This window comes from Notechis scutatus, chromosome 3 (assembly GCF_049901735.1).
Source record: "Notechis scutatus isolate UNSWTSFEM ecotype Mainland chromosome 3, rNotScu1.2, whole genome shotgun sequence".
Lineage (NCBI taxonomy): Eukaryota > Metazoa > Chordata > Lepidosauria > Squamata > Elapidae > Notechis > Notechis scutatus.
Window position 1 is genome coordinate 27,185,541 of NC_142011.1, and position 26,149 is coordinate 27,211,689.

Below are 26,149 nucleotides of genomic sequence, written 5' to 3' on the forward strand. Positions count from 1 at the left end.
ATTAAGAATGTCAACAGCTATAAAGAGAACTTGTATAAGATGTTTTACAGGTGGCATCTACCCCTGGCAAGATTAGCAAAGATGTTCAAGGATAAATCGGTGAAGTGTTGGAAATGTCTTCAGACAGCTGGATCATACTACCTTATGTGGTGGACATGTGCAGAAGCTAAAAGATACTGGACTAATACACACATGGCTGGAAAAAACGACGAAACAGCATATAGATTTAAAACCAGAGACATTTTTATTGGAAATTTTACCTGAAGGCTATAATAAGGAACTGACATATTTGATTATTAATGTTCTAACTGCAGCTAGAATTGTATTTGCTCAAAATTGGAAAAATGAGAAAATTCCGAGGGAAGAGGATGTGATTAAGAAAATATTGGAATGTGCAGAAATGAGTAGATTAACATTAGCAATTAGAGAGCAAGAAGAAAAAGAGTATTATAAAATATGGGATTTATTTTATCAATGGTTAAACAGAAAAGTAGGAAATTGAAGTATAATATAATAGCAATGATGTTACAACTGATTATTTCTGAATAAGTTATAATATGTACAAAATATCAAGAGTTGAGGTTTGCTGTAAAGGATAACATTGATTTGAAATTAAAAGTCTAATGATGATGCAATAATAATATAATATGATATAGAAAGCTAATTAAGATGTAAGATGAATGTAAAAGCTAAGAGGAAAAGACTATAAACATTGTGCACAAGATATATGTACCAACTGACACACTGTATAATTGAAAGAAGGTTTTATTTGTTATGTTTGTTGTAAAAAATAAAAAAAACTTTTATTAAAAAAAGGAATCCAGAAAATACATTAACTAGTATCATGTTTAGAGTTCTAGTAAACAAAATTACTTAAGACTGCCAGACTGAAATAATTGGAACAAATTAGCTCTTATTGACTTAGGTTCCAGAAAAGAAATGATACTTAATACACCTGGCCTTCTTACAATTAGTTCTCATTCCCTACCGTGCTGTTATCAGTCACACTGTTTAGGATTCATAAGTCCTTTATCTATATTGATATTTGCTCCCATTTTTTCTTAAGAATCCTAGATTAATAATCCTAGAATCGTGGGGGTATTCTGTTTGGCCTTCATTTCCCATCATCTTCAGCCAACACGACCAATTACAAGGGGCAAGAAACATTTCAAGAGCCATAAATTGTTGTCTGTTGCAATAAATAGGGCAATTCCTCTCCCAAAAAACAAAACCATAGTCTGACAGGTATATAGTATTTGCATGTTCTACATTCCAAGATGGCTAGAATCCAGGGAGTAGGTGAGACACACATACACACACAAATAAAACCCTAAATAAGATTCATCTAACTAGATTTCTAAATGAAGGGAGCCACCTACAGGTAGGAGATTTATATGTTGTCAACTGCCTCCCTCACAAAATGATTTATCTCTAGCAGTTCCAGTGACTGTTTTGCTCGTTTATCATTTGTCTCAAGTAGGTTTTTGTTAGAGAAGATTTGACCGAGTAACAACTACTGTTGCGGTTTTCTGTCACTCAATATGTGTATTGAAGATTGCTCAATAATCTAAGAAGGATCAATACTCACACCAAACAGCTGCAGTACTCTATGCAAAGAACAGGTGATTGTGGGCCTGATCCAAAACATGCATTTTCAGGGATTTTAGTCCACACAGGGCAAAACAAGATAGTGCTTGATAAGAAAGACCGGTTTGGGTTTCTTCAGTGACAGACCGAAATCCGCGATCGTGCGCGGTTTCGATCTGTGCTCGCCGCTGGAGCGCCCTGATCCTTTGGTTAAGGGGCTGAAGTCACCCCGTAGAGGTGGTGAAGAGGGGGGAGATTGCTAGCTGAGTGGAGGGGAGCCGCATCTCTCCTCCTTGGCTGGTCTAAACTCCCTTTCCTGAAGGCAGTTGCAGCAGTGGTCAGAAATGGCCACCTCAAAGAAGAACCCGACTGGATAAGATTGTGCAGGAGGAAGACAAAGAGGAAAGCAGGACAGAGAACATCTAAGCAAGGTACCCTGAATCTAAAAGTACTTAGAGGGATACTTCTGAAAGAAGATTTTTAAGCGGCGAAGGAGAGAGAAAAGGAGGTTAAAAACCCTTTTTTTTACCTTTATATTGACAATTACAAATGGTATGGAAAGAAATTTATGTTAATCTATTTTGACACTAATAGGCAACTTTAAGCTGAAATCTACGTGTCAAAAGGAGAATAAAGATTTTTTCTTGTCATTTTAAAGCCTTAAAAAGGAGAAGAGTGGAGGCAAAAGGGTGGAACTTGGAATAATGAAAAAATGGAGTGCCACCTGGAAAAATAAAGAGGATTAACAGTGAACTTTGAAAAGACTCCTGAGGATACATTGCAACTGAAATCTTATTAAAAGATATAGTAACCCACGGAAAGGAAAAGTAAAGGAAAGAAACAAGAAGGAACGGTCTGGGATCATTTGGTGATTTTTAAAAAAAAGTTTTTGGCATTTTTTTTTCTGTTTTTACTTAAAGTCAATCGGGAGGTGGTTCAAAAGTGCTTAAAATGGCATCACTCCTGGAGGAATTGAAGATGAGTCTTAAAAACCAGAAAGAAGATGCAGAAAGAGGAGGAAGATCTTTTGGCTTCGTATTTGAATTTCTTGAAATGGAGATCCTGAACTATGAAAAGCAAAAGCAAAAGCTTCAACAGCAAGAAAAAGGGCAGGACAAAGAAGAAGCCATTTTCAATGGTCAAATAACGCAAAGTGTAGTAAAAAGGGGAAAAAGGGGGAAAGGAGTTAAAAGTTTAAGATCAAAGGGAACAGCCAAAAAGAAAGATAGTCTGAAAAAGAAGTATAACAGCAAGGAGAAGTAGAAAAGAAAACTTCAGAAGGGAAAATCAGAGAGAGAAGGGTATAAAAAAGGGATGAGAAAAAAAGGGGGGGGGAGATAGAAAAGGGAAAGAACTTATGAGGGACAAAAGCAGGAAATAAAGAAAAAGGGGAAACGTACTAGGATTAAAGGTATTTGCTCAGCTAGAAAACACAGAGACAATGGCTAAATTAAATTAAAAGTGAGGATTCTGCAAAGGTACAAAAGATAGTGTTGTGACAGTAGAATACTGTAATGAGTTAGAAATGAAATAAGTAAATAATCTATGAGAAAAAACTATTGTTATGTAATGGTATGTTTATTTATAATTAATGCAATAATGAAGAAGGGAGGGAAACATTGTAATTGTTTCTAAAGATTGATAAAATATTGGAAAAAAATGTGAAAGATTTAAAAGGGAATTATACCAGTTACTAGAATGAATTTGAATAATTATTTTGCTTATTCATAGTAAATAATTTATAAGATAAAACTGTATGACTATCCAATGGTATGCTTATTAACAATTAATGTAATAATGAAGAAGGGAGGGAAACATTTCAATTGTTCTCAAAAATTGATAAATATTGAAAAGAAACGTGAAAGATTTACAAGGCACATACCAGTACTAGAATGAATTTGAATAACTATTTTGTCTACTAGTGTGTGTGTGTGTGTATAGTTTTTGCTGTGTTTTTAGAATTTTTCTTTTTACATTTTCAAGGGGAAGTCTGAATGATGAGATTTACATGATATAAAATAGATATTAGAAATTTGAATGTTATAACTTTAGAATGCACAAATTTAATGTTTAATGAGAATTCATATGATAATAACAATAAGACTTAAAGGTGTTGCACTCTGATTGGCAATCATAGGGGGAATTTTGCTTTTTAAGAATGTTGGAAGAGAATATATGAAATTGTAAACAAGACAGATGAAAGTATAAGTATAATGAATAAAAAGATATAAAAACTTAGGTAAAAGAAATACAATCGAATAAGAAGAAAATGAGATAATCATAAAAGAAAATTAAGAGAAGTAAAGGGAGAAATAGTGAGAAGTTGGAAAAAGAGTAATAAGGTATGAAGTTGAATACATAAGATGAATATGCATATGAAATTGTGTCTGCATGGAAATGTGATAACCCGGAACCATGCTGTACTCAAATAAGATGTTTTATTTGTTTTGTTAAAACTCAATAAAACTTTATTAAATAAAAAAAGATCGTTCTTGATAGAAATAGGGGTAGGGACATAAAAGCAGAAAAAGACAAGATTGGAGAGTTGCTTTAACAACTGTGAATACGGATAGCGCAGTAGTTAAGGAGGCAATAAACAAAAGGAAGGATAGGAGTTGGAAAGAACAGGCGTAAAACAAGTCACGTGGTACATAAGATGAGGCATATCACATGGTATATGTTGCCTGGTAAGTCATGTCAAGTGAGATATCTGTGGCAATTGTGGGGGGCGTCGGAAAAATAATGGGGCGATGGGTCAGTTCAAAGTGATATGAAGGAAGAGGTGGAGAGAAAAAGTTCTGGATTTTGTTTTGGCTAGAACATGGAACATGAAAAGGTTCTGAGTTCAATTTCTGCTAAAAAAATCACACTTGTCCTGAAACAGAACTTAGCAGAAGTTCTGAAACAGAAGTTTAGCAGAACTTCCAGAATGTAAGTTTGTTTCAAAGTAGAACATAAATTTGGGTTGGTTTTTTTTTTGCATGGCCTATTATTAAACTTATGTCTATTTGAGCTGAAGTAAACAAAGCTGACAAAGCCAAAGAATGTCACTTATGGATTTTTCCTCCCAAGTGAAGTTCAGCTAGCCTAGCAGACTATCTCCCTTCAGGTATCAATTTTAGGTGCACTTGTTCACCCAGGTGCTAAAAGCTAATTTACAACCAAACTGCTTGCTTTTCAAAAAGATCCTGTTTATCAGGGCCAGTATTATGGTGTAATAAGTAATAAACCCACAATAAAACTTCATTCAGCTAATGGGAAGCTTAGTTTGGGTAGTGGGTACACTGAAGGAAATCAGGGGAAGAACTGATAGAGCTTGTGTGTTGAACCATACGTTCTACAGTTGAGAATGTTTGATTTTTTTAAGGAAAAGAGACGTGGAGTTGAATGTTAAAGAAAGGGGAGACACAGAAAAGTGGGAGGGGAGAGGAGATGGACACAGAGAGAGCAAAGAGAGCTGGTGATTGCCAGGATGATGGAAATGTGGGCAAGGAAGGAATTTAGTAGCAGTGTTAGCTGAGAAAATTAAGAGGTGGCTGGTACAGAGGAGATAAAGGAAGATCAGGACAGGATTTCTGGACAAAAAATTTGGCCCAGAAGATCTTGACTCAATTAGAATTGCAAGCTGTTGGTAGTAGCAGTGTACACAACTAAATACAGATATAAGTTCAGGCATCAGCCAATACCATGATGGTAAAAGCAGCAGAGATGTTTTCTCGTACTGCATCTAGATATTGGCATGTCTAGGTTTGCTTATGTGGTATCTCCATAAGCATTGGCTACTGGTTAAAATCAGCTTCAGATAGTAAGATATTTACCAAGCAGAACTTACTTTTGCTTTTTACAGTAATAATGCCATATGTGCGAGGACTATTATTTAGACCAGGCTTGTCCAACCCGCGGCCTGCGGGCCGCATGCGGCCCAAGTCACCTTGTAATGCGGCCCAGTGCCCACCCCAACCTTCTGGCAAGAGCCAGCGAGGAGGAGGAGGAGAGGCAGGCGGGGCGAGGCGAACGCCACACCAAGCAGCAACAGAAAAGGCGGGCGCCGCCTTTGCTGGTTCTGCCCCCGCCGCCGCCGCTGGTGCTTCTGCCCCCACCGCCGCCGCCGCTTCTGCCCCCGCCGCCGCTGCTGCACCGAGCCTCCCGGTCCTCGCCTTCCAGTCCTGCCGCATCCAGCCGGGACATTTGCAGGAGAGGTAGGCGCGAGGCGGGCGAGCTTTCTTCCCCCCCTCCCCCCCCCCGCAAAATTTGGCGGGAAAATTAATAAAAAATAAATAATTTTTAATAAATAATTAATAATAAATAATAAACATAATTTATAATTTATTATATAATTTTATAATATAATTATTTTATAATAATTTATTATATGTGCGGCCCAAACCAAATTTTCATCTTCTAATGTGGCCCAGGGAAGGTGAAAGGTTGGACACCCCTGAATTAGACCATGGCAATTTTTAGATGTATGAACTCCAATTCCAGAATTCTCCAGTCAGCAAGAATTCTGGAAGCTGAAGACCACACATCTTAAAGTTGCCATGATTGAGAAACACTGATTTAGACTCATGTTTAGGTGTCCCCAAGTATTCTTAGGAAATAATCCTAGAAGAAAAACTGAGAATGTTTTTTTTTTGAACAAGGCATGTGGTTCTAAAGTCCTTAAGTGTTTAAGTAGTTTCAAATAAGGTTTAGCTTATCCTGTGTCTGAAAAAAATTGGAAGCTGATGCCATTTTTAATGTAATGCTATGTTCAGGATAACAAAAATGAATCTATGTAAATCTTGAGCTTAGTCAACATCATCTTCTCTTGCAAATCTTCACCTTCAGAATAATTACGGAGATCATTTGCATCTATTTTTAAACTATGGTTAATTGCTGCACCTTGATAAGGGCAGATGGAAATTAATATTATTTATAAAACAAGTAAACAATAAATCATGGCTTCAGGCATTGTAGTATGTCTTAATAAATCAGTTTAAACCAAATTCAGAATTATACACAGTAAGAAACAACTAGTAGTTTAAACCAGGAAGTGGATGTCACCATCTCTTCCTTATGATAAAAATTGGCTTACTATTTCAAAATGATGTTACACATTTATCAGCATATATCTCTTTTCATATTGAATATGTGGTTTTAAAAAGTGAATGCTATATAAATTACGAAGATCTTTTGAACAGAAAAATGTTTGTAGATGTATATACACCACACACATCTTTTCAGGGTATAATGTAGCAATCTTTTGAAGCTCCAAGCAACAAAAAAAAGAGGCACATTCAACCATTATAAAGTCAATATTAGAATTCATTCTAGTGGGCACTTGGATAATCATAAAGTACAAACCTCAATGGAGATGGAAAGTGGTACTATTCCACGCAGAGTATTCTTGTCAAAGGGATCAAAGATATCATCCCGCATGTTGGCTGGTTGCAATGCAAAGCCACTTTGGCCTCCAGACATGAATAGAGCCTGATTCATTTGCATTGGCTTGTCTGCAAAAACATAGGCATTTCAATGACAAACACCCCAACATCAGTAAAATAATATTGCAGTTTGGTAAAATAATAATAGTGCCTTATGTTTGAATAAAGCTCTTCCTATAATTTAGTGTTTGCTGCCCAGTTCATAAATCTTGAATGCAAATTCTCCATGCCACTAAAGTATTATTTTTTTAGCATGTGAAAAGTATCTTAACCACAATATTTCTCTGTAGCAGTCATTTTATTCAAAAAATGCTCATCAACTGAAAAAAAGTATTAATACTTTTAAGAAGCCAACACTCATATTCTTTAAGACTATTGGCAGTTTAAGATGAACAATTTATTTTATTTTGACTTTCTTATTGATTCAGCATAGTCCTAGGAAAGAAAGAGGCTCACGTGCTCTGCCAAAGCCAATTATGAAACTATCTTTTACTTCAAGCACATGCAGTTCCTATAAAACAGAGGACAAGGTTTTGATAGTTTTTAATATGTTCTAGTTTTATTAATACATATAGATAAAATAAAAAATAGTCCTTTCCAAATGATAAGTAAACAAAAGAAGACTTGTTGGCAGTAGTATTGTTTGTTTGATGTACTTTGAAGTTTATATGATGGTCCAACTGAAAATGACTGAATACCTAACAATTCCAAATACAATAAAAGGTTTTTAAGGAGACAACAATACAATACAATCATGTACAACAAAATTAGGCAGGCATGTACAAGTGGCAAAAAGATTCAAATTGTTCTGAAAAAGCTGACCTTTAATTGAAAACATAGTTGGGACTATTTGAATTCAAGAGAAAATGCAATTCCAGAAAATGTGGGCACCAATGGAGGTCTGTGATAATAACAGTCTTGAAGGATTGGGACTCAGAACATAAAAATCTAAAGCAGTAATGCAGTAATGTTTGCCAAGATGGTTAAAGAGTGGCCTTCCAAATATGACTGAACTGTAGCCCCTAGGATCCCTCATCAATGAGCATGAAGTCTACCAAGATGCCAATTCAACAACATCTGGAGGGACACATATTGCTCAATCCTGCCATAAGCCAAAGTCACCACAATAAAATATTCAGTAAAAAGATGGCCTCACCTGGTGTTTGAAAGTTGAGCGCCACCAACTGGCTGCCACAGATCCACATAGGAAGGGGATCATAATTGGAAGAATCCAGGCGCTGTCCTTTGGGGTATATGCGGGAAAGCTGTAATCGGTTATATTGCAGAAATTTCTTCCCTTTGATCTTGTTGACATACTTTTCTGCTTTGGTTTCAGGAAAAGATGACATATCTCTGTAGCAGGCTCTTTCTGTACCGATTTCTGTAGAGAGAACAGGGAGATGCCAATCTGCAATAATCTTAATTCCTCGCAGAATGAATGAGAATATTAAAAAAATGAGATGTATATTTCTTCTCTATGGGATATATATTTTAAGTCAGGATAATTAATGAAAACAAACCCCAAAATACTGAATAATGATGCAATTTTACAATATTTTTAAGATTTTGATTCACTATCTCAAAACAAATAAACTTGAAACAGCCCATTTGTTTTACTTCTAGAATGGGTTTGTTTTTTTTGCATTATTCCACAATAGCAGTAAAATACACAAGTTTTCTCAGTTGTGTTGGGACCAAAATAAATCAATATCAGCCTGCTGATACAATTAATTTTTAAATCACGATGCTCACCAATCCTTAGAGTTTGGGATAGCCTAATTTAGGGGATAATAATCTAATATAAAAATCTAATTTTGGGATAATGTATGTTTTTTAATTATTCAATTTTTGTAACTTTAACTTTCTATATTTATAATTGTTTTTATACAGTACATTTATTTTTATCACATATTAACCACCCTTGCTCTGGATAGCGAAATGGGTAGCATGTAAATTTAATAAATAACAAGAATGTCCAGAGTCATGAATACTTACTGTCTTCATCAAAGGGAACAGGACGACAGTAGATAACAAGCTCTGAAAGCTCCAAAGCTATTTTTTTCCTCCGTTCCATCATCTTCCCTTCAGAAAGCTTCCAAAATAAATTGTTAAAACAGACTTCAGGGCTCATGACAAAGATGAGTAGCTTTGGAATTAGTACAATGTTGATTGCACAATTTGTCTAATTATAGGTAATGAGAAACAGCAACATTCATCACTTTTATAAAATATTTTAGTTTTCCTGAGTTCTTTGTCCATTTATTTTCTATTTATATGCTCTTCCCATCAAGTATATACTGAGAGAGTCCTTGATAGAAACAACAGAGAATCAAGTCAATGGCAAGGACACTAAATATGAAAATTTGCTTTTCTGATCTATGTTACTACACCCTTATCAGCAGTCCTTAGCTTGGTCCACTGAAGAAATCTTGGACTTCAACTCCTACAAAGTCTAGTGTGAGTCCTGTATGTATCTTTGAAGTAAATATTTTTAACTGAGAAAAATGAGGGAAGGAATCTCATGTCAGGTTACAAAACTGAGGAAAGACATCTGCAAGAATAACATGTTCTAATATATTATTGCAATAAAGAGAATAATCACAATATTTGGAACAATTCTGAATCATAACTATCCTGTTCTTATTTCTGAACATAGCTCATCATTGGGGGTGGGGGGAGCTAGCCACATATAAACACCTGAGCATACACCCAGAGTGCCAGTTTCAGCAGTGACAAGTTTGGAGTTAGAACTGATGGAAGACCAAAACACAGAAATATAAGCCTGAATAGATTTTTCTGCGCTGCAAAGCAGAGGTGTAGATGGCATCAAGTGAAAAATGTCAGCCAGGGAGGAGCAAAAGAATTTCATTCCTCACTCCATCAAACCACCTTCTTTTCATTTGTCCTGGCAAAGCCCATTTGAAAATTTCTGCTGAGGGATTCATAACCAAAAATAGAATTGGGAGATTGAGCCATTCCCATAGTTGTTTTAATACAGGATTCTTAGTCCTGAACATGCCACCCGGTCTTCAGTGTGAAAAGTGAAACTTCTAACTGATAAAACAATTCCCCCAAGCTATGTTCAGCCCATGAAAACAGTTAATTTTTTCAAGGTCAACCTCTGAGAAAGAAGCTTTATACTCGTCATACTGTGACCTGAATGAAATACACGAGGGCTTTTTTTTTTTTACTTATCCTTTACCCTGGCATCAGCAGTTTGGGCTGCTTCACGAATCTTCTTCACCCAATCCAACAGATCTTCATGGGTGTCAGCTGCGACATCCAGTGACCACCGTGAGACAGATGCCATACTAATGGAGAACACAAACATACGGTTGTTCTTCCCCTCAGGGCGGATAGCTATGAAAAGACGAGCAAAGAACAAAAATATAGATTGTTATTAGATCTTCATAATTATCAACATGTCCAGAATGAGTAAATGACTAAAATTAGGGTTTTAGCCCAAAACAATGTCCCAATAGCATCACCCAGTAGGAAAATTTAGAAGTTGAAACAAAGAACAGAAAATTTGATATGTAAATTTTGTCCTGATTTCTTGTTATATGTATCACAATGGACCATTTTAAAAAAGTCTTAAGTTTGTCAGCATCTAGCCCCTAATTTAAATGCTCTTCTGTGGAACAGGAACCATTTTAAAATTCTCCTTTTCTCACTTTTTCTATCTTGTAGCTCTAAATCTCTCTATTTTTGCATATGTTTGTTTGGATGCAGACAAGTCTGGACTCTATCACTGATCAATTTACAACTGCTTATTTAAAAACCAAACTGGGTTTGCATCTGTAGGGCTCACTAACAAGGAAGGAAATTCTACAGAAACAGGGCATACAATTGATTTTTATCTCCCTTTTCCCTCCATAACTTACCAATCTGACATGATGGTACATCCAGTACCCCTCTGAGTAGATCTCCCAAAGGGCTGTTTTCATCTAGCTGTTGCTGGAAGCAAAATCACAGTATATTAGTAAAGATTCTACATTTTGTAGTTTGCTCAGCCATACAAATTTCAGGACGATCCATAAAGTTATTTAGATTAATGCATTTATTTTCAAAAAGCACACATGAAGCAGTCTAGCATATTACAAAACTATTAAAATGCTTTACTTTGCCTTAGCTAGCATTGTATTACTCCCTGACATACTCTCTCCCTTTTCTGCTTCTAGGTGCAACTATTCAGTTTCCGCCTCTTCCTATACCCCTGTAATTTCTGAGTAGCAAGGATCAAGTCGATAATAAATGCTGAAAGCCAATAAAATAAATTTGATCATTACAGTTATGATGTTTAGTGGGAAAACAGTTTAGCTACAGCTACCCTTCATTTGCAAAAAACTATGTTTCTAAATGATGTACATGAAGGTAAACTACCAAGAGGGGCAAAACACTTGTAGCTTAAATCCTCCTCTGATTAGTGCACATGATTCATGTGGATGATCTACACATGCATTATTCATTCCTAAAGGCATCTCTATTCTGTTTGCCACAGCAAGCATCGATCCACAGTATGGGTTATAATGCAGTAAAAAGAATAAAACAGTGAAGGGTGAGAGTGAGAACTTCACATAAAATAGTTTAGAACAGTGGTTGCAAACCAGTGGGCTGGGGACCACTGGTGGTCCGTGAGAAAATTTTGGTGGTCCACAGAGAAATGTCACCCCCAAAGCACCCCCCAAAAGCAATTAATCCAGGCTGCGCGGGAACACAAGGCTGTGCTGCCCACATGGCCCACAGGAACACAAGGCTTGCATCGCCTGCATTGCGAACAACACAAGGGAGTGAGGGGAGGGGGGAAAGGGCAGAGGGCGGAACTTGCCCCACTCGCCTCATGCACCTCGCCTGGCCACTGGGCTGCTCCTTTCTGCTTCTTTCTTCTTCTGCTTTTGGTTGCACGCAAGGAAAGCAGCAAAAATCTTTCTTTCTCTTCCCCAAACTCCACCAGAAATGAGTCTTTGGGACCCTGCAAGGCCTCCTGTTCCAAGAGGCTGCGCCAATGTGACAAGTCTCACAAAGACTAATTTCTGGCGGAGTTTGGGGGAGAGAAAGAAAGACTTCTATTGCTTCTGCTGCTTTCCTTGCATGAAGCCGAAAGTCTCTCTCTCTCCCCCCCCATCCCCCCCGAGAACAGAGCTGGAGATGGTATCCTGCAATCCCAAATAAAGAATGATCAATTGGTAGGAAAAAGGGGTGGGGGATTTTCCTGCAGACTTTTTTTGGGATTTTCCCAGGGTCTCTGGTCCGCGGGATATAAAATTATGAGTTTGGTGGTCCAAAAGGCTGGCGACCCCTGGTTTAGAATAAGTGCTTAAGCATATTAAGAACAGAAAGCTAAACAAAACTTGGGCAAAATGGAGGACAGGAGGGGAGGGGAGAAGAGGGGAAGGGGAGGGACTGAGAGCATACAAGGAGAGACTGAGCTAGATATATCTCCATTATTCGTATGTTTGCTCATATAAGATGGGTGGGCAACCTAAGACAAAAGGATGGGGTCTTTCAGGTAGCCTTCTTTCAAGGCAATACAAGTAGTCTACAAGCTCAGTGGTGCAGTGGTTAGAGTGCAGTACTGCAGACTGTCGGCTGCCCGCAATTTGGCAGTTCAAATCCCACCAGGCTCAAGGTTGACTCAGCCTTCCATCCTTCCGAGGTGGGTAAAATGAGGATTGAAAATTGTTGGGGGCAATATACTGACTCTGTAAAACCACTTAGAGAGGGCTGTAAAGCACTGTAAAGTGGTATATAAGTCTAAGTGCTATTGCTATTGCTATTACCACAATTGATACCAAAATTTATGTTGTTAAGTGAGAAATTTGTTAGGTGAGTTTTGCCCCATTTTACGAATTTTCTTGCCACATTTATTAAATGAATCACTGCAGTTGTTAAATTAGTAATATGGTTGTTAAATGAATCTGGTTTCCCCACTGACTTTGCTTGCCAGAAAGTGAATCACATGTCTCTGGGACACTGCAACTGTCATAAATATGATTCAGTTGCCAAACATCTGAATTTTATTCATGTGGCCATGGGGATGCTAAAAACAGTCGTAAGTATGAAAAATGGTCCTGTCACTTTTTTCAGTGCCACTGTAAATTCAAATGGTCACTAAATTAACTGTTGTAAGTTGAGAACTACCTGTATTCAGACTGAAGACTTGCTTTTTTTTTACAGACTCTGAAATGATATAGTTCTCTGTCATTTTCTTAAAACAAGGACTCACCTCTCTCTCAGGCTCCAGGCCAGTTGGACTAGTTATTTCTTCTACATAATTAGAGGGAAACCACAGTTGCTTCTTACCCCCATAATCTCCTCTCCACCTGAAAAAAATTCAAATCTCATGAAAATATGTACACATTCTACAGCAATGTTACATTACATACCAAATGCAGATATAAAAATTGAAATTGGTGGCATTAAACTTAATTGCAGTACTAAACTGATTGAGCAGAGGAAACATCAATAGTGAGGGAGAAGAGAGCATGCTCTCTGAGGAAAGTAATGCTCAAACTAAAGGGGAAAAAATCCTGAACTCCCTCTCTATTGTGCGTAGGACAGGGGTGTCAAACTTGCGTTGTCACGGCAGTGTCACGTGATGTATCGGGACTTTTTCCCTCTTCGCTAAACCGGGCTTGGGTTAGGGTGGCATTTGACAGCCCTGGTTTAAGAAATTATTCAAGATAATGATAGAATCGTTATTCTATCAAAATAGTTTGAACTCAAGTTAAAGTTATCCTGAACTTGAAGCTTAATTCAAAACAGGATCAGGATAAATATTAAGATATAGTTAGGAAAGAATATGCAGTGCACAGCAGAGAAAATATATAGGGGAGAAGTAGTAGGTTAAGAAATAACGAAGCCCATCACTTCCTTCTACTTAACTCTTCCCTAGCTACTTGTTAGTAATATGCCAATAGCAGCTGCACACATGTGACTCTGTTGATAAACATGCCTGTCACTCTAGGCATACAAATTATATAAGCTCATTTTACGTGCTTCAATCACACAATGAAAGAAACTTCCATTAAACTAATATCAAAAACTAACATCAAATCTTTTCTGGGGGAGCATAAGAACAATTTCATTATCTTCAGAACAATAGCTATACCCACCAGCCTCCTTCTTGTTTTTCTACGTTTTGGATGATTGCATTTTTTGTGAAGGTGAGCTCATCTTCTCGCTGTGCTTTGTAGTCAAACAAAGCTTTGACGGCACACTAAAATAAAGACACAAGAATGAGGCAAGGTAACTATGGCAATAATTGGGATGGATGAAATTATCCGTGGAGGTGAAGCAGTTTTGCTAAGGAGTTATAGAAGAATCCACTTGTCCAGATATCTTTTTCGATCTACTTTTGACAGGATGAGTATGTGCATGTGTGTGTGGGGAGAAAGTTAACATTTGGAAAAGGATGTGTCAAGACCTGTAACAGGAAAGCCAACAAAGCTGTATTACAGATAGTCCTCGACTTACAAGCTTATGACGGACCACCAAAAGGTAACATATGTCCCAATCCTGAAGTTCCAACAATTGTTCCCTGTCACCTGACTGCATTTTGAGTGCTTGGCAACTAGCTTGCCTTTACAGCTGTTTGTAGCCTCCTGCAGTCACATGACCATGATTTACTATGTTTTTGCTGGTATTTTACTATCCATTTTCGGCAAAAATGTCCACAAGCAAACAATGGGCTTGCTTAACAATTGTGATTCATGTAACGACCATGAAAATTTGCTGAACAGCCACTGCAAAAAAAAAGGTTTTAAAATCAGGATGGTCATGCAATGGCCCGCTTTACAATCATCACTACTTATGACCATAATGGGCAGCAACATTACAGTCATGAGTCAAGAGCTATCTCTAACGTGATTATGTCATATACATATATGGACAATCTTACATTGTTTTTCTTGGATTTTGGGGAGGGGTAGGTATTTTTGTTAATTATGGTAAAATTATTACTTGAAAAATAATTTTTGCCACAGTTTTCATATATGTACTTCCTACCTCACTGATTTTTAGCAACTGATTCCATTTCAGGTTTAATATTTACTACTGAGATCCCTCCAGCCCCATTACACACACAAACCAGATAGTTTTGTTAGTGTCTCTGGTGTAGAAAAGTGTGACTGCATATGTACAATATAGTAAACTAATATTTGCAGAAAGGAAACATTTAGAAATATAACTTGCTGGCCCATTTTTAAAACTATTCCTCAAAAAGGTTTATGCAAGAATAGGAAAATTACATAATTCAAATTCATTCCTGCTTCTTCCAGCTGGTAAGTTTCACTGTGCTAATTAGAGTATCATATCATTCTGACTAGAATTAGGATATCATGTTTCTTAAAATTATGAAAAACAATATTCATAGAAATGCCAATCAAAACTATAGCGTTGAAAATGGGAGTTTAATACACACACACCCTGCAATTTCTTAACACAAACTACTCCATCTATTGCTATTAGGTCTGGGAGTGAGAATACACGGGTATCTAAAGCAAAACTGTTCTTATAGTTTCTGCAGAAGATCTTAAAAGCACTTGTAAGCCTGGTAGGAAAATTCATTAACTCTTATTAGCCTAATCCAGATATCAACCAAGGAATTAGGGAAAATACCTTAAAGGTTGGCATAGGGTTGGCCTCCACATAAAATCCCGGATTCCGTCCTTCGTATAGGGCACCATAATCTGGTTCCTAACAAATAGAAATGCAATACAATCCTCCGTACACTTTTCATTTGCTAATTATTTAGACAAAACTGTTCAAAAATGTAACAGAATAATTTTATGAGATAAAACAGAACACAGGAGGACTAAATCCATGGCATGAAAATTGGCTGGGTGACTTTGGGCCAGTCACATGTCAATTCACTTCAGAGTAGTTGTTGTAGGAGAAAGAAGAATATTGTATGTGTTTCACCACTTTTCAGTTACTTATAAAAAAATAAAGATAGGTATAAATAAATATCTAAATAAAATAAAATACATTTTAAGAAATCCTTTTGCAGAAAGAGGAACATGATCAGTTATCAGATTAGGAGAAAAAAATTAAAGTCTTTTGGGTACCCAGCCATACCATGTAATCTCCAATTAAGGACATCATTTCTAGGAAGTGAAACTCTTAAAAACACCAAGTATGGTCCTAACTGCAACCCAGAAGAAAAATACTGGCTTCCACCCAGTGTAGACCTAGTGCCATACTCACTGCTGTCCCAATCTTCTCCAGTGTTTCTTCATTAATAGGATATCTCAGCTTCATTTTGCGGTACAATGGATGTTTTTCATAATAGCTGATTAAATCCACCAGGCTGTCAAATTCTGAATTGCCTAAGATGATTGTCTGACCCTCCTGCTGCACGCGGCAATGCTTGATTTTTCCTTCGGCCCTAGAAAAAAAAAAGACCAGACCAGCAATTAATTTTCTAAATAACCATGAGGTAATGGTTGAAGAATACTGCACACAGGCAGGGAACATTTCAGTTTGTGCAGATATAAGAATTAATCCACAGCACTTGGCAAATGCACTCACCGAAAAGAGATTGCATAGGAATTTGACTCACTCCTCTTGCGCACCAAAAAGGCTCCATCCCGGGGCACCCTCATCAGCATGCGCTCAGCTGAATTCCGGGTGAGATTAGCATGGTACCATCTGGGAATAAAAACAAAATAATTTAGGTTATTTCCTAGGCAGCAATTCCTGATAAATACTTGGATGCTAAGATTAATTTTGCTTAAAGAAAAAAAAAACGGGGGCTAGATACTAGGCTGTTTCCTGTAGGTTTTGAGATATGATTGATCTCAAAAATTATTGGATTCAATATTACAAGCCAAGTCTTTTTTCTTTCTTAGCCCTGGTAGAAATGCAAAAACTCATTTGGTTAAAAAGTCAGAAACAGGTCACATATGGATTGCCCTGCAAGGCTCTGGATTATCAGTTAAGACTCTACTTCAACAAACACACCATAACATTTTACATTTGTGTCAACATTAAACCTAGTCTAAATGTTAACCGGTATTCCAAGTTGGCATGCTTAGTTACCACAAGTGTAGACTTAATGATTGTGTGAGGAGGTAGATAATTAAGACACCAAAAAGGAGGGAAAAACACATGATTCTATGGCTTATTCTTAATTACAAATAAGTAACAAGAGTTATATCCGCACCAGGCCAAGGACAGCGAATTCTGTATAAGAACAATCAGCTTATTTTTCTTTTATATCATGTTCATGGTCTCAGTAAATACAACCAAGAAGGCAAACTAGAAATTAGTCTTTCTCAGTTAGCCTTGTTAAGCAGATTAGGAGGATATTTAGAGGATATCAATTTGTTACAAATTGATTGTAAGGTTTTATTAAATATTTTATTTTATTAAAATCATTGGATCAGTTGTAACAAATGCTCTGAATGCTCCTACTATATTTTGTTAAGTTCAAAATAAAACATATTTTAAATAGAAAATGAAATTGTTCATGGTGAGAACAGGTGGTCCAGTTGTCTTTATTGAATTTAAAATAAGAAATGAAATGTTCATGCTGAGGACAGGTCAAATGGCATGGAACTATTATAAAGATGTATTTTCTTTTCTGAAGCAAAACAGATTAAAACACTATGCTGGAGGGCAATGCAATCAGTGGCATAAAACAAGAACACTGAAGAGATGATGTAAACCCCAAATCTTCACTCCTTCTGTTAAATCCAAACTTCAGCACTCCAAATTAGTACTAGAAATTTGCAGACAGAATTATATTAGAATTGAAGGACAAAAAACATTTATTTGAATTTCTATATTGATAAACTTTGAAAATGTGTCTCAGAATAATGAAATAAAAGAAGTGGCTGCAAGAAAGAAAGCATTCCTAACCGTGAGACTCCACCCATAGCATCTCTTTCCTAGAGGACTTTGATTGGCACCAACCATAAATCCTTTCAACAACTAAGCAGATATGGTTTGATTTTTATCTTTTCTGGGCTGTTTCTTCATGGCATTTTATTGTTTTATATCCTTTAAGGGATTAAGAGACTCTGGCTGTCTAAATAACTTTGTAGCTTGCCAAAGAACTCTGAGATTGATTGTAGAGGGAGGGGAGGGAGGGAGAGAGAGAGGGGGAGAGGGGGAGGCAGAGAGGCAGAGATAGAGACACAGAGAGACCAAAGATAGAATGTGACTCCTTTGTTGGCTTACTCTTTGCTCTCGTGTGCATTTGTCTGGGGCACGGGTTCTGTCAACCTCATTTCAAATTCATTGCATCTGAGTGGCACTTGCTGGTAATGAGTAATGAGATCATAGAGGCTATTGAATACCAGGTTATCAGTGAGGAAGAATTTGGGGCTGCCGGCATCTTGCCGGGAATGGATCCGGCAGTGCTGCACTTTCCCATTGCGCCTGTGTAGAAGAAACAACAAAACAAGGATTAATTGTGCTGCCCTATACATGGTTATCCGAAGACAAACGCATAATATTCAGTGCACATTACTTTCCAGTGGATATATTTAGAGTGGCAGCCTACATTTGTTTTTCTTTAGCATCTTATTGTGGATTATGTTTGCCCAACAACAATAATTATACTGCCAGAAAATAAATATGAGAGAATGAGTCAGGTAATGACTGAGGTCTGCATATTTAGTAATCCAATACCTTACTTTCTTTAAGGAAGAGAGACCTATAAGGGGGGAAGAGACCTATTCTGCTTTCTTGCAGTGAATTCTTCTCTAATCATTAAAAATGGGGAAACCAGCAAAGCTTTCCCATCCTTACGGAAATCAGTAGCTTCTAATGTTTTGTCAAGCCCTACCCAGACCAACTGTTGAGTCGGAAAACTTGCAGGCAGAGATTCAAGAACACAACTCTTGGCAAGCTGTCCCAAAGGTGCTTTTTCAGGAGGCAACCGGACTTTCTTTGGGGGTTTTTTGAAGACATTTTGCTTCTCATCCAAGAAGCTTCTTCAGCTCTGACAGGATCATGGGGAATGGAAGATCCTTGTCAGTATCATGTCAGAGCTGAAGAAGCTTCTTGGATGAAAAGCGAAACGTCTTCAAAAGAAAAACAAAAAAGTCCAGTTGCCTCCTGAAAAAGCACTTTTGGGACAACCATGACTGGATGACTGAGAATTTCTACAGACTTTTAGCTACACAATCTTGACAAGCTAGTTTTACTGCCAATATTAGAAACAGCCAATATACTGGAAACCAACAACAGCAAAGGGTAGGACTGAAGCCATGCATGTCAGTCCCAAGGTTTAAATCTTAAATCTTCTTCTTCCACCCATAAATCTTAGTGGACTCAGAGCTTGTCATTTCTCCACAGGAGATCGAGGCATTGTCACTGTAACGGGCTTCTTTGGATCCAGGCTTTTGCTTCTGACTTTCCCTATTCTAGTCCTAGCGTTTTTTTCCCCATATGGAAAAGCCCCAGAGGATCATGAAGAAGCAAATTTTCCTACTGCTATAAGTAAGTGTGTAGGAAGCTTTTAAAAAAACCTTATAAAAACAGATACTCTACAACCAAATTCTTTACTCTTTTGCAAAATAAAACAACCACCTCTACTTTTCTTTATGAATAAAACGTTTTCGTTTAAAATGGCGGATTTCATGGTAGTTACTGAAAGCTTTCAATAACAATGTTGTAATGTAAAAGTTTGCAAATTTCTACTGCAGTTGACTCTGCCATCATTTATTGGATAATGGATAAGTTTAGATAGTGCATGAACTACAGATAATGCAACAAGAATGAGAATAATATCCTTCTATTTGGCATTCTTGCAAATATCCTTTTATTTGGCATCTTTTCCAATTCTTACTTAAAACCAGGACAAATACGCAAATGTATGGTTTTCTTAAGAGACATAAACTCTTTGGATGAAGAACTAATGATTGTATTATTCCCCTATTGAATGTGAGCATTTTAGATAACAATTTCATGCCCAAATGAATCTTACCAGAAAGATAGTGTGTAATCACCAACAAAGGTCTCACTTTCTCGCACCAGGAATGAGCCATCGGGGGCTCCAGTGTCTACACAATATTCCATTAACAGTCTCTCCGCTATGTGGCGCCCATCACGCCCTGCTCCCAGTTTGCCATGGAACCACTTTTCAGTGGAATGGAGTTCAGTGCTGTTGCTTGTCTGCCATGGAAATGAAAAGCAAGCACTTGGTTTAGTAGCTTACACACCAAGAGTGACTGAATGAGAAGATAGAAAGACACAAGTATATTAGTTTGGAAGGAGAGCAATCTCTCTTTTCCAAGTGTAGACATCCAAACCCAAGGTTTAACCCAACAGGAAACTATCCTGGGTTTTCCCAAATACCTTCATTCTGTTATTGCACCACAGCATAAACAAACAGATAGGGTTCAAGTCATGTATCTCTTGCCTCCAGGCAACATGCAATGCTAACATTTCAGAAAATAATTATTTTAAAGCAAACAACAAACCATTTTAGGAAGTTGTATAAAGTAGCCTTTTATGTTTATAACTCATAATTGTTTCTGGATGTATGCACTTCCCAGAGTTCTTTCCTTTCATTCTTCAAAAGCAGAAACAAAGGACATTCCTCCAAAGCTCTTCTTTCTTAGTCTTATAAGCAATCTCCTCCTAATAAACTTGCCAGAAAAAGGAGAATGAGAGTTCCAAGCCTGAATTATAGGAGAGCCAGCCAGCAAAATCCAAAGTAGTGGGACTTGGTAGTTTTGGATTCAATTGGGAAGAGCTGGTTCACATTCAGGATTGTAAATGCAACATTTTATGGCTCATTAAAAGCACCTGCATTTGTTTCTAGGATTGCATAACTGCCATGGAAGGTCTTCTGCATGCTAGGAACAAGGGCTAAGCTGTTTTAATGAGTCTCAGACAAATGCTGCCTTTGTTCTACATGTTCTGAGCAATTATTTTAAATCAAATCAAACTTGAAGCCTCATAGAGTTCTCCGAAGCACATGTATGCCAGAAAATCTTCTCCAGCCTCTTCTTCTTAGTCCTTTCATGATTGTAGCAGAAAGTATAAACATGGCCTTCTTCTAACCCTTTCCAGACTGATGTTAGTCCTAGCTTTCAACTTCATCAGTGTTAAGTGGAAATATCATTACAAAGTTACATTTTTCCCACAGGAAATTCAAGATGGGTAAAGCTTAACACGCAGCTCATTCCAATTCAAGAAAAAGTAGATTCCAGATTTCTTCCCATCAAAGACTAAGAAGAATGAAGATATCCAATTCCTTCTAATTATGTCATAAAATCATATAAATGCAGAACATATGTAATGGAAGGGACCTTATGGGCAATTTAATCCAACCCCTTGCTCAATGCAGAAATACTGTACAGAAAACTATCCCACCTCTGCTTGAAAATCTTTAAAGAGGGTTAATCTACCACTAGTCTAGGCAGAATGACCCAATATTTAACTGTTCTTACCATTAAAAAATTCTCTAATTCAGCCATGTTTGCTTGCCTAGTCTTTCAGGATATCTTCTTTCACATACCTCCTTTTGCTCTTCCTCCTCTTCGTTTCCTAAATCACTTGTTGTCTCTCCAGAATAATAGATTTTACTGCTGGTCAAGACAAAATAATGAGGATTCCAGTCCTGTAGAAAACATACACCAGTAATTAAGTTGATCCTGGAATAGTCTCCTTCAAGAACAAAGCTTTATGGTCTTCCGGTTTGCAGGGCTTTGGCGGCAGGCAGGAATCCGCGATCATGCGCGGTTTCTGCCTGGGCTCGCCGCTGGAGCGGCCCGAGCCAGCTGGCTTCGGGGCTAAGCCACCCCGTAGAGGTGGTGAAGAGGGGGGAGATCACCAGCAGGGTCGAGGGGAGCCGCATCTCTCCTCCTCAGCTGGCCAAATTCACTTTCCCGAAGGCGGTAGGAGCGGTGGTCAGAAATGGCCACCTCAAAGAAGCACTCAACCGGAAAAGAAAGTGCAGGAGGAAGATAAGAAGTGAAAGTTTTGGCTGACCAGGATAAAAAGCAACAACTAAGGTACCCTGGAATTTAAATTTTATAAAAGATAACATCGCTCCCAAAGAAGAGTCGGAAGCAGCGAAAGAAAGTGAAAAGGGAAAGTTTTTTTTCTTCATTCTCCTTCCTCACATTGACAACAAAGAGAGCTGAATAAGAAATTGGAAAAATCCGCTTTGGCACTAATAGGTAGGCTGAAAATATAATTAAATGCCAAAGGAACAATAAAGATTTCTGGACACTAAAAAATCCTTTTTTTCTATAAGGAGGAAGGGAGAGGAAAAGAATAAGGTCAGGATTTGGAAGGAGGAGACTGCCTGGACTTCAAAAGAATCTAAAGTAAAATCTCTGTAAGACTTCTAAAAGATACATTTTACCTGGAACTTTGGAACTAAATAGTAACCCCAGGAAGAGAAAGTGAAGAAAGAAGAAAGTGTAAAAAGAAACAGCTTGTGTGTATTTGGATTGCTTGGTGACTTTGGGATTTTTGGATATTATATTTGAATGACTAAAAACAATTGGGTGGCTGTTTAAAAAAATTCTACAATGGCATCACTTCTGGATGAACTGAAAATGGAATTTAAAAAATATAAAGAAGAGACACAAGAAGGGAAGGGCTTCTTTGGCTCCGTTTTTCAATTCTTAGAAATGGCGATCTGCATCTATGAGAAACAACAAGAAAAGACTGCGCAACTAGAAGATTGGGACAAAGAAGAAGCCATCTTTAATGAACAAGTAACTCTATTTGGGGAAGAAAGGGGAAAGGGGGGAAAGAGAATGGAGAATTTAAGACTTAAAAAAACAGCCAAAAAAGGGAAAAATAATTTGAAAAGTGGATATAAAGTTGGAAAGCAACAGAAAAGGGGCATACAGAAGAGGGAAATGGAGGTGGAGAGACAGGGGGGTAAAAAGGGGAGAGAGAAGAAGAAAGAGAAGGAAAGGAAGAGAAGTTACAAAGGTTTGGAGCAAGATGTAAAGAAACAGGACTTATTCAGAGATAATGGGTGATTGTATTGTTATATTTGTAATAGAAATAATGTTAGAAAATTGGAAACAACGTATGATTAAAAAGTGGGATAAAATAGTCAGTGTAATTTAGTGAAACTTTTGTGAACAAAATAAATGAAATAAAATAAATGAATTGAATTAGGAAGGAACGGGAACATTTTAATTACTCAATGTTTTATAAAATACAAGTGAAGTGGGGGGAAAGTTTATAAGTGTTCCCATAGAAGTATGATACTTATCTGAAAAGTAATGTGTAAAACGTTAAGATTTAAATGAATATTAATATTAATGATAGAATTGAATTGGTATGGATTGTTGTTTTAATTATATTATACATTTATAATTTTTTCTTTTTTTAAAATAGTGTGTAGTTTTAGAATGTACCAAGCAGAATCCGAACAGAAGTTATGTATTATATTAAGTGTTATAATTTTAGGGGAAAGATATAAAGGCGTCATACTCCAATCAGTGATTACAGGAGAAATTTTGTTCAATGAGAAAAGATAGCAGACAGTTGAAACAGGACAGACAAAGAATATAAATACAATGATTGGAATTGAGATTAAATAAATAAAATAAAATTAAGAAAGTTAAAAGAGGGGAGAAGCTATATAGAAAATGCAGAATAGTAATAAGATATGGAATGGAATATAAAAATGAGCATGAACTTGAATTTGTGTCTGTACGAAGAGATGTAACCCGGGATTATGCTGCTTTCAAAAAAGATGTTTTATGTTTTTATGTTTTATGTTTTGTTCGTTTATGTTTGTTTTTAAAAATCAATAAAATTTTCAAAAAAAAAAAAGAACAAAGCTTTATAAAATTCACTAATCTGGACTATGAAGATGATATATGACAATAGGAGAAAAAAAGCATTATGCTGACACTCTCATGAATTAACTTCTAAACACTGGTTGTTAAAAATGGAATGTTCAATCCAAAGAATGGTTTGCTGATATTAAAACTAACAAGTTGTTTGACCCCTTCCTCAAATGAAGTTTTCAAGACTGCAAGCTAGGGAAATACAAAACTGTTTAATTCTAACAATGGGCCAAGAAATTGGAATGTCGTGAAGTTTCTTTTAAATCTCCACTGAGTAGGGCTTTGCTCTTCTTTTCTATTTTCTTTTCTATTTTCTATCTAAGCTAATTATTTTCAGATTGATAGCTCTTTTGAGCAGAAGCCCATATTCTTGAGTTATGCAGAGCAACTGACAAAGCTTTCTTTCTTCATGGGCAATGAATGAAAAACTTGAAACCAACTATCCACCTCTTTAAAAAAAAAACACTGAACTGCTTCTGTTTGTTAAAAAAAAACAATCTACAGAACAACTAAGCAATGCCAGGAATTATTCAGGGTTATTAATGCTTATGTGACCATGCAAAAAGCATTGCTTCATCTGGGTTCAGTACTACCTTTTGTAATAGCTTTATATCATTCTCACAAGTTAAGTCATGGGCGTTTTTAATCCCAGACACATTTTTACTGAAGCAACCTGTCCACATCATATGGCAACATTTAAAATACTGACAAAGAGAAGCAATCTTTTCTCTTCTCTGTCTTGCAGTGTGGAAACTCATATTATAATGGCACAATTGGAATGCTCTACTGAAAGTGGAAAGCAGGAAAAGCTTCGAATGAATCTCTGAAAAAAGCAGACATTTTCAGCATCCCTATCAAGTTGAATCCATGGATCAGGACACAGAACTTTATCAGGCCAAGAACCTGAGCTGGGCTTTCAAATAAGCACTGCAGACTAAATCAAAATGGTCAGGGATGAATCAAAGAAATAGGGCAACAACAGCATTAATTATTATGACTACTGAGAACCAATTCAGTGTAATGGTTAAAGCTGTAGTGGCACAGTGGTTAGAATGCAGTATTGCAGGCTCATTCTGCTGAGTGCTAACTGCCAGCAGTTCGAGTCTCAACGGCTCAAGGTTGACTCAGCCTTCTATCCTTCCAAGGTCAGTAAATGAAGACCCAAATTGTTGGGGACAATATGCTGACTAAGTGCTATTGCTATTGTTGTATTAAAAGTACTGGAATCGAAACTAGGAGACTATGAGTTTTAGTCCTGTCTTACGGGGTGATCTTGAGCCAGCGACTCACAGTCTAGAAGGAAGCAGTTGGCAACCCATTTCAGACAAAGGATGCCAACAAAACTGCAAGCAGCCAGTCAGAAATCAAAACTGATTTGAAGACACAATAATAATATAAACAATTTTTAAAATCCAATGTATTCAATTAAAAGCAGGAGCTAATATTTTTTTTCCAGGCCAAAGCTATGGTATAGCATGCTACTTCTCCACTGTCCAAAAGTTAAGTTTAGCCCTGTCTGCCACATAAAAATTTTACAATTTTTAATACTGGTGACTCTGGGGAACTATATTCAAGGATTTCAAAAGACCTAATGCTTCAGAGTTATGCACTCTGTATTAAAATTATAAAATAAATTGTAGCTAGGTTGGCAATTTCTGGGGAACTGAGCCCCAGACTAGGAGGGGTATATATACGGCCCTACAACAACAGCTTATGTAAGATTGTATAAATCAGTCAGCTCCAAGTAAGAGTAAAGCAACACAAAGAAACCCACGTGGTTGATCGGGTCTTCCAGATACAGAATGCCATTCTTTATTGAGTTGCTGATGTCATTCTCCGAATACACTGCAGATGATGGTATTTCTTCATAAGCACTCCCCTCAGCCAGTTTCTTGTGCTAAAGCAAGAAATATACATGTCAAGTTCTTTTAACAAAATAGTAAAAACCAAGACTGGAATTAGGAGAAGGCATTACTCCACTGTAAAATTAGCACTTCTGGAAATACCAAGAGGGAGGGAGGGAGGGTGAGAAAGAGAGAAGATTTTTTTTTTTTTTCTGGTCTCAAGTCAATCTCTCAATTTAGCCACTGGGGTAACTTTGAATCTCCCTTTTATAGCAAGGTAGCTTCACATTTCCCCCTTACAAATCACTTCTTTTTAAGTTTCTGGGCAAATGTTCACTAGGTGAACTCACAATACAGAAAGGATGGCAGTCCGTGTTATTTCTGAGCTCTCTTATCAGACAGCTGGCAGGAAGAACGGATTGACTTGTGCTATTTCTCAGCATTTTGAAGCTTGTGATTGTACCGGTAGTGAACATTTCTATCTGCGTTTGAGGAACTGATGGAACTGCCT

At 37.1% G+C, this 26,149-nt stretch overlaps 1 protein-coding gene across 1 annotated transcript in view; it reads right to left on the reverse strand.

Annotated features, from left to right (window-relative positions):
• Window positions 1-26,149, reverse strand: part of PLCG1 (phospholipase C gamma 1) — a 106,764-nt gene that overhangs the window by 9,176 nt on the left and 71,439 nt on the right. Inside the window, exons 14-27 of the mRNA XM_087959361.1 lie at window positions 25,569-25,691; window positions 21,490-21,591; window positions 19,951-20,138; window positions 18,198-18,398; window positions 16,545-16,664; window positions 16,221-16,401; window positions 15,633-15,710; window positions 14,129-14,232; window positions 13,240-13,336; window positions 10,898-10,970; window positions 10,216-10,373; window positions 9,009-9,105; window positions 8,170-8,394; window positions 6,934-7,082 (exon numbers count right to left, since the gene is read on the reverse strand). Coding sequence (XP_087815487.1) covers window positions 6,934-7,082; window positions 8,170-8,394; window positions 9,009-9,105; window positions 10,216-10,373; window positions 10,898-10,970; window positions 13,240-13,336; window positions 14,129-14,232; window positions 15,633-15,710; window positions 16,221-16,401; window positions 16,545-16,664; window positions 18,198-18,398; window positions 19,951-20,138; window positions 21,490-21,591; window positions 25,569-25,691 — 1,896 coding nt within the window. The remainder of the gene's footprint in view (window positions 1-6,933; window positions 7,083-8,169; window positions 8,395-9,008; window positions 9,106-10,215; window positions 10,374-10,897; window positions 10,971-13,239; window positions 13,337-14,128; window positions 14,233-15,632; window positions 15,711-16,220; window positions 16,402-16,544; window positions 16,665-18,197; window positions 18,399-19,950; window positions 20,139-21,489; window positions 21,592-25,568; window positions 25,692-26,149) is intronic.